The sequence below is a fragment of the Engystomops pustulosus genome, chromosome 6 (assembly GCF_040894005.1).
Source record: "Engystomops pustulosus chromosome 6, aEngPut4.maternal, whole genome shotgun sequence".
Taxonomy (NCBI): domain Eukaryota; kingdom Metazoa; phylum Chordata; class Amphibia; order Anura; family Leptodactylidae; genus Engystomops; species Engystomops pustulosus.
Window position 1 is genome coordinate 116,986,911 of NC_092416.1, and position 15,394 is coordinate 117,002,304.

A 15,394-nucleotide genomic window follows, 5' to 3' on the forward strand; every position below is an offset into this window, starting at 1 on the left:
GCCCCTAAGTAGGGAGGACCTGCGTACCCCCACTCATATTCTAGGGAGGCTTCCCAACAGGGATAGATATATATGCCCTCTAGAGCCCTATTCACCAATGAGATCATAGTGAAAATACAAAATAATTTTGTACATAAACAACACATATTGTCAACACCTACATAGGTTGTCTTCTGACCCATCATACAATGAAAGCTTTGACAAATCACTGTCTGTAATTTTAACCACAGTGTGTGTTTTCCCCTTTTTGTACTTCTTCAGTTTCTTTTTTAAAAAAAGATTATTAAAAGTTATGTTTTAGTGCCAATTGGGTATATACGTCAGATTTGGACGACTTGTTTGTCTTATACAAAAACGTACCTCATAAACCCAGTCACAAACTGGTCGAAATCCCTAAACTCTATCTTTTGTACAGAGTCTTGAATATACCACATTAGTAGCTATGCACTTAGCAGAATTACACCAGGTGAGCGGTATTCTTCTATATAACTCATTCACCTTTGATAACAGTGTTGCCCTACGAGGGCTTGTTCCCTTCCTTTTCCAGTTGTCAGTCTCTCTCTCTATATATATATATCTATACTGTGTATATATATATATATATATATATATATATATATATATATCTATACTGTATATATATATATATATATATCTCTATACTGTATATATATATATATATATATATATATATATATATATATATATATATATATATATATATGAGAGAGAGATGGTGTTGTTCAGCACCTTATACTCCTGAGGATTTTTTCTCTATATTAGTCAGGTGTTCGTCAGCCTGTGTTTTGGGCTTAGGAATGGTGCTCCCTACATATTTCAAATCGGAATTGACAGATTCTATCACATACACATGGTCTGAATTTCAGTTCACAAATGATTTAAGTTTTATATATTTTATTATCATTTAAGAAAACAGTTTCTGAGTATTATCATTGTGAAAAGAATCATTTAGGTTTTATTCTTCTATGTTTAAATATTATGCATTGTTTTCCCCTTATGTGCTACACATTAAATACACAACAAGAACAGACACCAGTGGTTAGGAATATGCTGTATTTATTTATCTCTGTACACCAAAGACATTTTTATTACTGATGAATACAATGGGAGGAAACAAACCAGATACATGTGAACCCATACATAACATTATAGATAACAATGTCACCGACAGGCAAAGATCAGATCCAGACTCGTTAATGCTCATTAGCCAATTAAACAACCGCAGTTCACATTAGGCTTGATTATCAAAAAGACAAGTGGTGTTAGTCTATGTACAATAATTAATGCGTGCCAATGCCGCCCCCTACTGCTGGTTTCATGTATATTCTATCATACAAACTTAAATTGAATCATATCATATGGATTTATTATTCTTCTGATGTTATATTATCAGTATAACTATCAACATTCTGTTCCTTTCATTAATGACCCCGGAATAACATGCAGAACTTTCTGAAATATCTAATGTATATATATTGAAGGGAAATTATTTAATGGCTGAAGAAGTGATGGAGTTATTTCCGCAGAATGTATGGCTGAAAACAGTCACCATTACAAAATATTGCTTAAAATTGTGAAAATGTCTATTCTGCATTGTCATGTGAGAAAATCTGGTTGTATAGGCTTAGACCTCACAGTCAATTAGTTTGACCATACCACCTAACATGTGCATCCCTCTTTGCAAGACAATACAAATTTTGCCTCTGCCCCATCCATGATTAAGAAATACTGAAAAACTGGGGAGGACTGCTTTTACCTGGAATCTCCAAAAATAAATCAAAAGTTTCCCTATCAATGTCTGTCAGATTCCACAGCTGCCAATAACATAAGGGCATAATCAAGTTGAGAAGTGTTTCCATTGCAATAAATTTAGTATGTCCATGCCAAGATGCTTTGGACATCCTTGAACAGCACTTGTTATATATTTTGTATTCCTTTGAATGTTTCATCATTAGTAGTGAAAGTGGGAAATGTCCATAGTTCTTGATCTCTACAAATTTCCCCTTAATTTAAAACTCTGTTTACATATAGGAAATATTGGGGGTCATTTATCTTATCTCTCTTTGTTTTGGCTAGTTATGTCTTTTTTCCGTCTTCTCCTTTGGTAAATTATCAATCTCATTTTTTCCTTAGGTATGGTTTAATCTGGAATTTTTTGCACCAATAAATGTCACAAATTTGAGACAATTTGAAATAATAAATGTCATTTGTGACATTTAGAGCATCTGGAATAAAAAAAATAAATGTATCTTACTAAAGAAAAACAAATGTCCAGCAAACAATGGTCCCCAAAAAGACAGAAAATGCAGAAAGAAAAATAAAGATAAATGACCCCCATTGTGTAATATTGTTTTTAAAATGCATTGTGTTACATTCATGTTATGTGACCAGGATGATGGCATCTAAGATGTTTCACATGAAATCACAGCAGCCTCCATGGAGGATGGGGATGGGGGAGATATGGCAAATTTAAGGGGGATAAAGAACTTTAGATGACATCAACCTGGTCACATGACATGATGAGAAGAAACATGGGACATAGGGAGGAGTAGAAGGGAGGGTCGGCTGAGCAGGACACGCCCCCTCTGATGCCGGGGAATATAACTGCATTTTATTAGATAGAGAGGGAAACAACTTTTAGCTAAAAGAAGCCCATCATTTAGTTAATAGTGCTTTTATAGAAAGTAGATAGAAACTTTTGAAAAATCTGCCCCATTGTATTTCCTATCATGAACATACATTTTGGTGCCATTTCCTTAGCATTTGAATCCCCATGTACTGATGTTTGCATTTGATATGTCTCTATATTCCCCTTTATTACTGTTTGCCAGCTGAAGGTGTATGGGTTTGCATGCAGTCTTGCGTCTTCTTCACTAGGGGTCATCACATGCGCACTTTCTCATGCCTCCTCTAAGTTTATTACTTCTAGCTACAGTAGGTAAAACATAAAGAGATAGTGAACAACCCAGATAAACATGTGGAATATATAAAATCCTATTGCAAATTTCTACTTTTTTCTGTTATATCACTGAAAAAAATTATGTACAGATTACAGCTGAAATATACATGAATGGTCTCTGCCTTCATCCCCATCGTGGCCAGCTGTGTCTCAGTTTTACATATAGTCATTTAGACTTCTCTGCAGGTAATATGGTGACTGGGTCTGTCTGCACCTCAGCATCATACATGCGTTTAGGCCGCTGAAATGATTAATAAGAGATTAATAGTACAACTGGTTATATACATGACATAATAACAGAGGTTACAATAAGGAAAGGTTTCAGCTCTCTAGTATATATATTCTCCCTGTATTTTGGATGTTGTGGGTGAGTGGTGTAAGTCACTTAGAAGATGCCACCTAACTGGGTGGGACTTTTCATGTGTGTGGTTAAAAAGTCCTGACCAATCTGATTTACTATAACAAGATAATACCTGAAATCTATATCATCTAACTTAACATATTAAAAACTTTAATTTAGTTATATGTAAATTAGCTGCAGAGGCTATTGGGGCTTGCAGTAGCCTTAACTTCCAGTAGCGGCAAGGCTAGTACACGGCTTAGTAGCCTCTCCAGTTAATTTACTTTTTAATAAAATCAAGTTTTCAACAAGTACGTTTTGGTTCAGGATTATTAAATTACATACTAGGGCAGAGGCAGCCAGGAGGAATCTACCAACAGATATACCTCTGATGATAGATTCCTTATGGTAGGTTTCCTCTAAATCGTTGTGTGGGCAATACTCCACAATTATTAAGAAGTGGGAAGCTCTTTAGTAAAAATCAGTGCATAAATCGTTGTTTTTTGAAACATCAGCCTCATTGAATTTGCAAATTTCTTGGACTTACAATGGCTTTAAAAAAGCTGCCTAAAGACTGCCTCTTCTCTGTCCTCTTCAGCTGGCCATCCTTAGATGCCCCCACTCCAATTTCCACCTGCACTGGATCTGGAGCTTGGAACTGTAGGGAAGCGGCTGCCTCTGCGCTCTCTCGACTCTCTTGCTTGTTTAGTTTTTCTACTGAAGCTTTTTTCTCCTTCATGTTGTCTTTTCCCTTCTGTGGTGGGGGTGGAGGTGGAGGTGGTTCTACCACAGCTGTGACCACTGTCTTATCATTCTTACTGATTTCCACTCCATCTGTGATATCTAGGGTCTGCAAAAGTAAAATGAAACCTTTAGTTAATTCAAAACTTTCATTCATGTAGTGGTAATACCTGAGTGGAAGTCAATTGCTACGAACTGTACTTAAACCTGGTGATGGAAACATTGTTTAACGGGACGTTCAGTTCCGTTCATCTCTAATCACTAATACAGATAAACCGAATTTTAAATATACTGCAATACAGTAATATTGGAGAATATTGTATAAGCAATCAGATCCCATAGGATTCAAATTCCCTAGGGGACATAAAAAATATTTAAAAAAATCCAAATGACCCCATCCCCAAAACGGAAATAGAGATAATGGCACAAAGATAATCATGTTTCATTTATAGTAAGGATAATTCCCTGCAGTACACACTGGAACAAACATCCAAATCACTGGCTTTCCCCATGTTGCCACGCAAAATTTTTTAATAAACAGTCATCAAAACGTCATGCAGTCCCCAAAATAGTATCAATTAAAATGTCAGCTCATCCCACAGTAAATGCCACCTTATACAGCTCTGTACACCAATGTATGAAAAAGTTATTGGTCTCATAATATAGCAACACTGCAAAATTCATTTTTCCAATACATCTGTAATGTATAGGGTCCACAAACGTAAAATGGATGAACCCTTTAAGGGAAATCTGGTCAAGAACATGAGGAAAAAGAAAAGTGTCCCTGCTATATTTTAATAATAATGATAATTACTTAATAAATATTTATATAACGCTGTCATATTCAACACTTTAAAGATAACGGGTTACATATACAAACAAAATGAGTACCATGGTCAGATGGAATAACAGGAGCTCACAAGAGCTTACAATCTTTAAAATAATTAGTTCAAATGTATGGTGTGATGTACATTCAGTTTCAAACAAAACCTATTAACACACAACTCATATGTGACAGATTCTCCAAAATAATGCATGTTGGTTCAGAGATATTTGCTCTTTTTTAAGTGCCGGATGTTTTATTATTTTTATATTCCTATTTTTTCTTCTTTATTCATTTTTTTTTATTTTTTTTTTATATTATACCTTTTTTCCAATGGGGCACCATACACTCACCGGCCACTTTATTAGGTACACCTGTCCAACTGCTCGTTAACACTTAATTTCTAATCAGCCAATCACATGGCGGCAACTCAGTGCATTTAGGCATGTAGACATGGTCAAGACAATCTCCTGCAGTTTAAACCGAGCATCAGTATGGGGAAGAAAGGTGATTTGAGTGCCTTTCAACGTGGCATGGTTGTTGGTGCCAGAAGGGCTGGTCTGAGTATTTCAGAAACTGCTGATCTACTGGGATTTTCACGCACAAGCATCTCTAGGGTTTACAGAGAATGGTCCGAAAAAGAAAAAACATCCAGTGAGCGGCAGTTCTGTGGGGGGAAATGCCTTGTTGATGCCAGAGGTCAGAGGAGAATGGGCAGACTGGTTCGAGCTGATAGAAAGGCAACAGTGACTCAAATCGCCACCCGTTACAACCGAGGTAGGCAGAAGAGCATCTCTGAACGCACAGTACGTCGAACTTTGAGGCAGATGGGCTACAGCAGCAGAAGACCACACCGGGTGCCACTCCTTTCAGCTAAGAACAGGAAACTGAGGCTACAATTTGCACAAGCTCACCGGAATTGGACAGTAGAAGATTGGAAAAACGTTGCTTGGTCTGATGAGTCTCGATGTCTGCTGCGACATTCGAATGGTAGGGTCAGAATTTGGCGTCAACAACATGAAAGCATGGATCCATCCTGCCTTGTATCAACGGTTCAGGCTGGTGGTGGTGGTGTCATGGTGTGGGGAATATTTTCTTGGCACTCTTTGGGCCCCTTGGTACCAATTGAGCATCGTTGCAACGCCACAGCCTACCTGAGTATTGTTGCTGACCATGTCCATCCCTTTATGACCACAATGTACCCTGTAACATCTGATGGCTACTTTCAGCAGGATAATGCGCCATGTCATAAAGCTGGAATCATCTCAGACTGGTTTCTTGAACATGACAATGAGGTCACTGTACTCAAATGGCCTCCACAGTCACCAGATCTCAATCCAATAGAGCATCTTTGGGATGTGGTGGAACGGGAGATTCGCATCATGGATGTGCAGCCGACAAATCTGTGGCAACTGTGTGATGCCATCATGTCAATATGGACCAAAATCTCTGAGGAATGCTTCCAGCACCTTGTTGAATCTATGCCACGAAGAATTGAGGCAGTTCTGAAGGCAAAAGGGGGTCCAACCCGTTACTAGCATGGTGTACCTAATAAAGTGGCCGGTGGGTGTATATGTTCTTTCCTGTACTAATATACAGATCACAGATAACAGCCCAGATCACTATTACTAATGTTCTGTATACAGAGACATGCAGAGAATCTCAAGGCATCTCTATGATGTAATGTTAATTCATGTGAGAGCATAATTAGCAGCCCAGAGTACCGGATGTCTTGTCCCCGCGGTGTGCTGTTAATTATAAGTTTCTTTTCTAGGTGATCCCAGGGTGTCAAGGCTAGCGATCCCAATCCAATCCAACTTGGGACAACTACTTCAATGAGTTAAATGTTAATGTGCCAGATATTTCTGAGTATTCCCACAATATATTATTAGGAAAATTAGATAATCCAGATAATCAATTTTAGCTTATAAAATAATTCAGCTTTGCAGAAAAGAATTACAAAATAGGCTTTATCTCATATATCTAAAAATTTTAATCTTAAGCTCTTAAAGGGAACCTGTAACCTGCAACCTTATTTTCTCGAAAGACAGGTTGCAGAAGTCCATCACACCTGCAGTGCAAATATAACTTTCTGCCTGTTCTAAGCATTTGCATTACAATATAATTGTGTAACTTACCTTTCACCCTGACAGAATCCTCTGTTTAGTCCCAGGGGATGGCTGTGGTTTGCATGCATTTCAAAAACACCACATGCTTTGTGCTACTCACTCATCAGCTCTCAGCCCCCACCTTTGTGCTCCTGTACAGCTCCTCCCTCCCCCACTCATGTCAGCACACCAGGCTGTGAGCTTTGTTTCTGTAAAGGAGCACAAAGTTAAGAGCTGACAGCTGAGGAGTGAGCAGAATACATAAGTTACATATTTTTTTAAATGCATGCAAACCAAAGTTAACCCCTGGGACCAAACAGAGGATTTTGACAGACAAACCAGGTAAGTTAAAACACACAATTATATTGCAATGCAAACGCTTAGAGAAAGCAGAAATATATATTTGCAATTCAGCTGTAATGGCCTTCTGCAACCTGTCTTTAGTCAAAATGAGGTCCCTGATGATAGGTTCCCTTTGACCTTTTTAATAATTCAGTTTTTATATATGCAGTGGGGTGCAAAAGTATTTATAACTCTTAATTTGATTTCTAATTTTTAAACATTACTACCACAGACTGATACATTCTATTGATATTTTATGTGCTAGAGCAGCACACATGAAAGTTGTATTATAGTATTTGTGAGGTGTAAAGAAATGATGCTTTTCCAAATTGTAACTTTATCCCTGAGCAATGTCGTTTGTTCCTTGGTTTTCATTGTTCTGATTTAAATGATGAAAAATTAAAGAGGAATAAATACTTTTACAATCTCCAGTGTGTATTATATGCTAAATAGATTGATTATATAACATTGTTATTAGATGGAGAGATAGGAGATCTAGATAGATAGATTTCACAATCATGATATAAGCTTAATTCACAGGAAATCCCATCACCAGAGCCTGCTGTGCTATACGATTTTCACTTACAGGCTCCTGGTTGCTTTCCTCAGTACTCTTCTCTGGGTTGATATTACTTCCATCACCCAACACTGACTATAATAACAAGTAATAAACAAGTGGTTTTCTTTTACAGATTTGTTTCAGTATTTGTAACAACCTATGTATTGGTATATAACAATAGAAGAATGAATGACAAGATAATTAGATTAAACAATAACATTACGTGAGATAGAACTCATGAAAATGTATTTATGATCTTCTGTTATGAGTAAGGAACATGCAAATAGTTTTCCAGGGCGGGACTATCCTTGTTATGGAAGAGAATAATGGAAACCAAATACTGATGGCAAATAAAAACCCTTTAGTTTCTATAGACTTGCATGAGTGGAATTGTATGTCCACCTTCTGTTATTACATATAAAATAACGTTTCAATTACTTGGTTTCAGCTATTCATTTTCTTAATGGAAGAACATCGAGATTTAACCTAAACCTACCATGTAACTCTATTGACGATACAAATTAAATAAAAATTGTATTCAATGTGCTAAAATTTGTGTGCCATTTCATATGCCACATATACATACATTTACATAATCTATAGACAACCTGGTAAATACACATTTCATCTTACCAGCTGTTTGAAGAACATCATGATTTTGGGTTTGGCAGTCTTCCCATCTTCTGGTCTTTTGTTCTCCAAAGACTTGCTGCCTGGGGTGACTCCTTTGTTTCCAGTGCTAGATTTGCTGCTCTGTGCTTCTGGTTCTGATGAACTCTACATTTAGAGGTGATATTGTAAATTTCAACTATACAAATCCTGTATAATGGAAGCATCACAAAACCTGACACTGTAAGACAGACCAAAAGCAAACCATGTGCTGGCTGGATTTCATGGACCAAACACGCTGCCGGAGACCAAACTTTTTGCATCATTGTGAAATATGTTGGCACTTCTTCTCTGCAAAACAGCAGTGTCAAACTTTAATCATGGTTATAGTTTGCCACTTCTGTTCTGCTGGCCAGCAGGGACTCTGTGTTTCATATCATACTGATGCAAATTCTCCCACCTCCAGCACTGTACTTGGTTTGTGAAAGCAAGCCAGCGCATGTTCACTTTTGCATGTACCGATCACGGGTATGTGGCTCCAGTGTCCAAACAAATGCTCCATACCTTGTTTTCATCCGAAGAGCACATGCTTCCAATTATAGTAGGGTGCACAAGCAGCTGGTTGATTCTAATCCAAGACATAGTAAAAATGTTACAAGAGCTTCGGCACTTCCTAAAAACATAAAAATTTTATTTTCATAGTAGATTAAAAATCTGTACAAACATCATGGTCACACAGGACTAGGCCAATGCCTTTTGAGACGGGTGGTTTTTATTCATAGTATAAAACAAAATCAGAGAACTACAGAATCAGGTGCAACTCATCCCTATTTATCAGCATATTGTGTTGGCAGGTATTCATGCAAAGTGTTTAACTTGTGCTTCACTAGCACACTGGGGCACATTTATTAAGGCCCTTGCGCCAGTTTTCCATCAGACTTTGCACGTTATTTCTAGTGGAAACTGCTTGCATAGGTATTTAAGAAGTGTCTGCAACACAATTGTGTCGCAAGTGACCCTTTTGTGGCGCAGTTCAGGATTTACCAGCGTACTGTGTTGGGTGGTTTCCTTTTCTCTCTTTTACTATGTTCATTTGAGTTTTCGCATATGTTTTGTATTTTCAGAATATTTTTTATACCATCAATAAGAACCGCCTGGTTCAAAATGCGAAGGTCTAGCCCAGTGTGACCATGCCATTTGTACAGCTTTTTAATCTACTATGAAAATAAAGTTTTGATGTTTTATGGAAGTGCCGCAGCTACTGCAACATTGTTTCTGTGGCATGTGGCTCCAGCCTTAGATGTTAATGGCCATTTTTTCAAGGCGGCTTTTGTCCACATTTGTGCAGGAAGCCTGTTATTCACAACCAATTTGTTTCACTCTGGTATCGGTTTTTCATGTATCCTCTTAAACTAAAGTCTATAAAATAATCTGTAAAAAAACTGTTGTGACTAGGACATGCTCTACCTTTCAAAGGAGTGGTTGTATAATCCGTTGGATGGCACAAAGCTGATTTTTTTTCGTGTGTCTACCCATGGAGTAGAACAAATCCATAAGCCCATAAACCCTACTTTGAACACACACATTCAACAAATAACAATTTATCTGGCATATAATAAAGGTGCTATTGTCACAAGAAGTTTCAAGATGTCAATACAAAGAGGCACCTGCCACTCTAGTGTAGTGGTAATGTTCCACATGACCAAAAAACACATGTCAAAAAAATCCTAAACTTGGAATGTGACCCCATTGACCAACATTAGAGAATTTTGCAGGTTGACATTGTAATCTTTGATTGCACAAGAGAAGCCATGGCCAAAGTTGGTTGGTCACTACAGCCCTTTTTGGCTAAGTATACAATATATTCAGCTAAATATCTATGGGGTGGCATGTTAAGTTTTCACCATTACTGCAGGTTACGCTTTTGAGACTTTAAGGTTAAAATGCACAACTGCAGATACACACTGACCAAATGATATATGAGTGTGACTGCTTCTGATTATGGATGGTTACCACTTGTAAACACTCTTCACAACTCAATGACATTGGCCATAGAAGTACTATCATTTTTAAATTTACCCTTTATGGTAATAGGGTTATTTTCAATTGTTTTGCTGCCTTAGCGCATAAGTATCACACTGAATAAGGAGAAAAATGGAATAAGAATGAAAAAGGTCTAAGGTTATTCAACCATATTTTCAGCTTTAATGGTCCCCATCAAAGGGTTAATTCACAACTGGCTTAACTGTGGAGGAGGAGTTTCTTTTATACAGTCCTACACTTTGGATCTTTAAAGGACACCTGTCACCAGGTCCCTGTCACTATTTCTGTCACCTCTACCTGTTAGATCAGCTCACAAGGATCCATCTTAGCCTTTATCTGGTCAATTCATACATTAATCATTGTTAAATCATATTTTCTTTATTATGTAAATAAGGCTGGTCACATGATCAGAGACGTCAGTGATGTCACCAGTTACCCATCCCATCTCCTCCCCCTGGTCATGTCTGTCTGTAATGTATAGTACAGCATTGCTAGTGTCTGTGCTTTATCTGCTGACATGCTCTCCCTCCTAATACACAAGCTCTCTCCAAATACACACACACACAGGCTGCAGGGGGCCCAAGCACCAGGAAGCACATGGAGTAGCCATTACACCATTATACAGACTGTCAGTCAAGCACCGGGGGGTGTGGCTGTGCCTCCCACTCATGACAGCTTGAATATGATAATGACTCATTGGACATCTCACAGGTCATTTGCATACAGCTTTAGGACCTCATTGCTTAGGTTCACAGGCATGTAGAGGGACAATGAAGGGATAGGGACAATGCTTTCTGATGGCAGTTTATGAAAATATATTTAGTTTAGGGGGGTTAATTTGCCTGACGGGTTCTCTTTAAAAAGCAACCACAAGACTGATCTGCTCTAGATGAAAATGAGTTTGACACCCCTGTCTTACCGCTGCTAGCACAGTTGTAGAATAGTCCTATTGCATTGCATGTAGGGATCCTTAATATCATGTATAATCATTGTATCTTGTTTATAATAAGTACATTTTTATAATTTTAAAACTAATGTATCAGCAGTTGTCTACTATTAAAAGTGGGAATATGGTACAGGTGCATAGATGGGTGCTCTGTGCTATTTATCTTTCAATTTGTTTGTCACTACAATGGCATATGCTAAATTTTACGCAATTTGGCTGCGGACTGAGTCTGCATACTCTATAACTGTACTCTGTTCTCTGTACTTTTCCCTTTTGTATGGGGTTCTGTGAGACCACCGTTTATGTGCTGAATCTGCGATGTGCATTGTATCTCCAAATGCCCTTTAATACAGCTTACTCTTGATTTAAAAAAAAAATCAAGAGGTCAAGCCACCTCTAGATGTGTGTGGCTGCTACCCATCTTCTAATTTAATGTATGTTAAGCTTAGCATTAGTGTTCGGCCACTAATTCATCTTATATGGAAGCAGGTTAAATCATGATAAGCTTCCACAACACATGCTAATGACACAGCTATTAGCAGCAGCTTTTATATCTTCTAATCTAGTTTGTCATGCAAATGTTAGACTCAAATGCTAAGTACAATTAAAAGTTATCTGGTCATTTTATATATTGTATTGTGTGAATTACATCCTTATTCCATCTCGTATAATTTTCCAGAGATGCACCTGCTATTCCTAAAAAAGAGGGTAATTTATGCAGCCATAAATATTGCATAAAAAATTTTAAACAGGTTTTTGTGTAAATATTTTTGAAGCATCTTACATTTTACATTGTTCGTGAGGTTATTTTACACAATAAAATGATTTAAAAAGTTGCAACAATTGTGTCATTCTCACTCCAGTAAGGAGTAACAACTCAAGACAGAAAAGTTAAACTTAAAAATGCAAAAAATGAATCAAACCGCATGACAACTTAGGCGTTACCATGCATCAAATTTATCAAATATCATGACAGTTTAGGCCTAAACTATGCCAATACAGTCTCAACCAAAGCTGACCCATTTTAGTTTAGTAATGGCCAACAATGGTGTTCAAATTAGTCACACATAAACAAGTTTTATTGTTAATGGTTTATGACACTTACATCCAATGTTAATAGAACAGTCTGCGGTTCCTCTGGTAAGGACTAAGAAAAAGACATTGAGGTCTATTAAAAACTGAATCTTATTTATTAATCCTAAAAGTATGAAATATTCCTTAAAGTATGCATAACAAATTATATTATTATTTTGTGATGAAAATCTAGAGAAAATCTGATCAATATCTATAATAGAATATTAGTTTTCCTAATCCCAGATCCAATGTAACAGCTCCATTAATTGAATGAACGAATAAACTGGATGTGGGTAGGGTCATATTGTTCAAGAAAGGCCTGGATAACTTTCCGGAGAGTAAAAATATCACGGGTTATGGGGAAAAACAATTTTTGTATCGTATGGAGACTAGCGCAGCTGCGCTACAAAAGGGTCGCATGTGACACAATAAAGGCATGGACACTTCTTAAATAACTGTGCAAAGGGGCGACAATGGCGATACTTTTTGTAGTGTAGCGGAGGATTTTTTAAATTATATGAAGTAATGTGAATGTATTTTAGGAATATTTGTTAATTTTTTGTGTGTGTTTTTGTACTTAATATGGCCCCCATGAGGTCATAAAAGGTCATTTTCACTTTTTTCTAAATTTTACTTAATTGTTTTTCTGATGCAAGTTTTCTCCTGCAATGGGGCATCTATAATAGCCTCAGTTATAGAGGTAAATGACCACCTGTGAGTGGGGATTCTGATCAGAGCTGGACTGAGTCTAAGTAGACCCAGCTGCTCTGGTTAACCCTTCTAGACCCGGCGGTCACGTGACCGCTGAGTCTATAGATCGGGCTACTTCAGCTCGATGCTGTGAGGAGCAAAGAAGGGAGAAGCGGTAATAAGCCACTTCTCCCTAGGATGTACAGGTGTCTCTGACATACTGAGTTCAGTCCCGGTTTGCAGGTTTCAGGCCAGCACGTGTTGCGAGTGTGATGCGAGTTCATTGCATGACACTCGCAAGTGTGGAACGGGCCTTAGGATGGTGGCACACGTGGCGTTTTTGGGCCGTTTTTAGTCGTCCGTGTTTTGAAAACACATCCGTTTTTGACAGGTTTACCAATTATCTTAATTAAAAACGCATGCGTTTACAATCTGAACACCCATGACTAAAGACCGCCCAAAAACGGCCTAAAAGAGCCTTGTGTGACACCATAGAATAGATCGAAAAGTTCTGTCCGTTTAGGTAACAGTTGCTTTCTGGTGGTCATACTAATGTAGCATGGATTAGGTTTATCATACCCACAAATGTTCATGGATCTTATCATGGATAATGTTATCTTATCAATTTTCAATTTATTTTCTAAACAATTGAAGTATTCTGTTTTTTTACTTTTGAATTATTGATTGAGCCAGATGCTCATTTTTTTTTTAACTTACAGTTTCCTGGACCTTGGGGGTTCGGAGCTCTCCTTTAAAAGACTTAAGAAAAAAGCTTCTTGTTAGTAAATTGCTGAAAATTGTTTTGCACATGACCGCACTATAGAGTAGAATTTTCCCATAAAAACAATGCTGCAGGAGAACACAGCAACCCATCATGATTGTAGTAGCATAGATGAACACGCAGAGCATAGTACAGTGCTGTGCATGAAGAATGAATGTAGCTGTTCAAGCAATATTTGCAGTATTTGCAATAATTGCAATATTTGCAGTATTTCAACAAAAACATACTGTAAGCCAAAAAATCAGATGGAATGAAAACAGAATAATTTCTTGGGTACAGCATGTACAGAGTGCACATTCAGCTCTCATGCTAAAAGTAAATCATACAGAAAATGAGATGAAAACAGCATATAGTATGACTGCTAGCGGGATATTGCACTTATATAAAACACACAATTATTTCCATCTAGCTGACCTTTCTCCAGAATGGCACTGGTCGGGAAGGGGCTTCTTTTGGGGTATTTTCAATCTCTGCTTGCTGTGTGTCAGCTTCTAATGGTTTTATGTCTGCATTGACAACCTTTTCAGAAGGCGGTGGTTCTGAGTTTACAGAGACTGACACAACAGGCTGCTCTACCAAAATCTACAACAAAGATTAGTTATACACAGATGTTATATTGCAGACAGACAGAATTGCAAAGAGAATACATATATACATAATATACATTATTAGTATTTATTCTGATGTAATTGCTGTTAGATGGATAGATGGATAGATGGATAGATAGATAGATAGATAGATAGATAGATAGATAGATAGATAGATAGATAGATAGAGAGATACAGTGGTGGCCAAAAGTATCGGCACCCCTGCAATTCTGTCAGATAATACTCAGTTTTTTCCAACAAATTATTGCAATCAGAAATTCTTTGGTATTATTATCTTTATTTAATTGGTCTTCAATGGAAAACCACAAAAAGAATAGTCAAAAAGCCAAACCGGATATTATTCCACACCACACATAAAAAGGTGGTGGACAAAAGTACTGGCACTGTTTGAAAAATCATGTGATGCTTCTCTAATTTGTGTAATTAACAGCACCTGTAACTTACCTGTGGCCCTAACAGGTGGTGGCAATAACTAGATCACACCTGCAGCCAGTTGAAATGGATTAAAGTTGACTCAACCTCTGCCCTGTGTCCTTGTGTGTATCACATTGAGCATGGAGAACAGAAAGAAGACCAAAGAACTGTCTGAGGATTGAGAATCAAAATTGTGATGAAGCCTGAGCAATCTCAAGCTACAAGTCCATCTCCAAAGACCTGAATGTTCCTGTGTCTACGGTGCGCAATGTCATCAAGAAGTGTAAAGCCAATGGCACTGTGGCACCTCCCTAGATGTGGACTGAAAAGAAAAAT

The 15,394-nt window shown here is 37.5% G+C and overlaps 1 protein-coding gene across 14 annotated transcripts in view; it reads right to left on the reverse strand.

Moving 5' to 3' along the window:
* Nucleotides 1–1,060: 1,060 nt before the first annotated feature.
* The window catches only part of BCAS1 (brain enriched myelin associated protein 1), a 76,926-nt gene continuing 62,592 nt past the window's right edge, over nt 1,061–15,394 (reverse strand). For 11 of the 14 annotated variants that reach the window (XM_072110653.1, XM_072110659.1, XM_072110658.1 and 8 more), the window contains 7 exons: nt 14,451–14,618; nt 13,973–14,014; nt 12,597–12,638; nt 8,527–8,670; nt 7,921–7,986; nt 3,868–4,170; nt 1,061–3,221 (listed from right to left, as the gene is read on the reverse strand). In XM_072110653.1, the coding sequence (XP_071966754.1) occupies nt 3,147–3,221; nt 3,868–4,170; nt 7,921–7,986; nt 8,527–8,670; nt 12,597–12,638; nt 13,973–14,014; nt 14,451–14,618 (840 nt within the window). In that variant the 3' untranslated portion in view covers nt 1,061–3,146. The remainder of the gene's footprint in view (nt 3,222–3,867; nt 4,171–7,920; nt 7,987–8,526; nt 8,671–12,596; nt 12,639–13,972; nt 14,015–14,450; nt 14,619–15,394) is intronic. The other 3 variants (XM_072110662.1, XM_072110661.1, XM_072110656.1) reach the window with 2 other exon arrangements.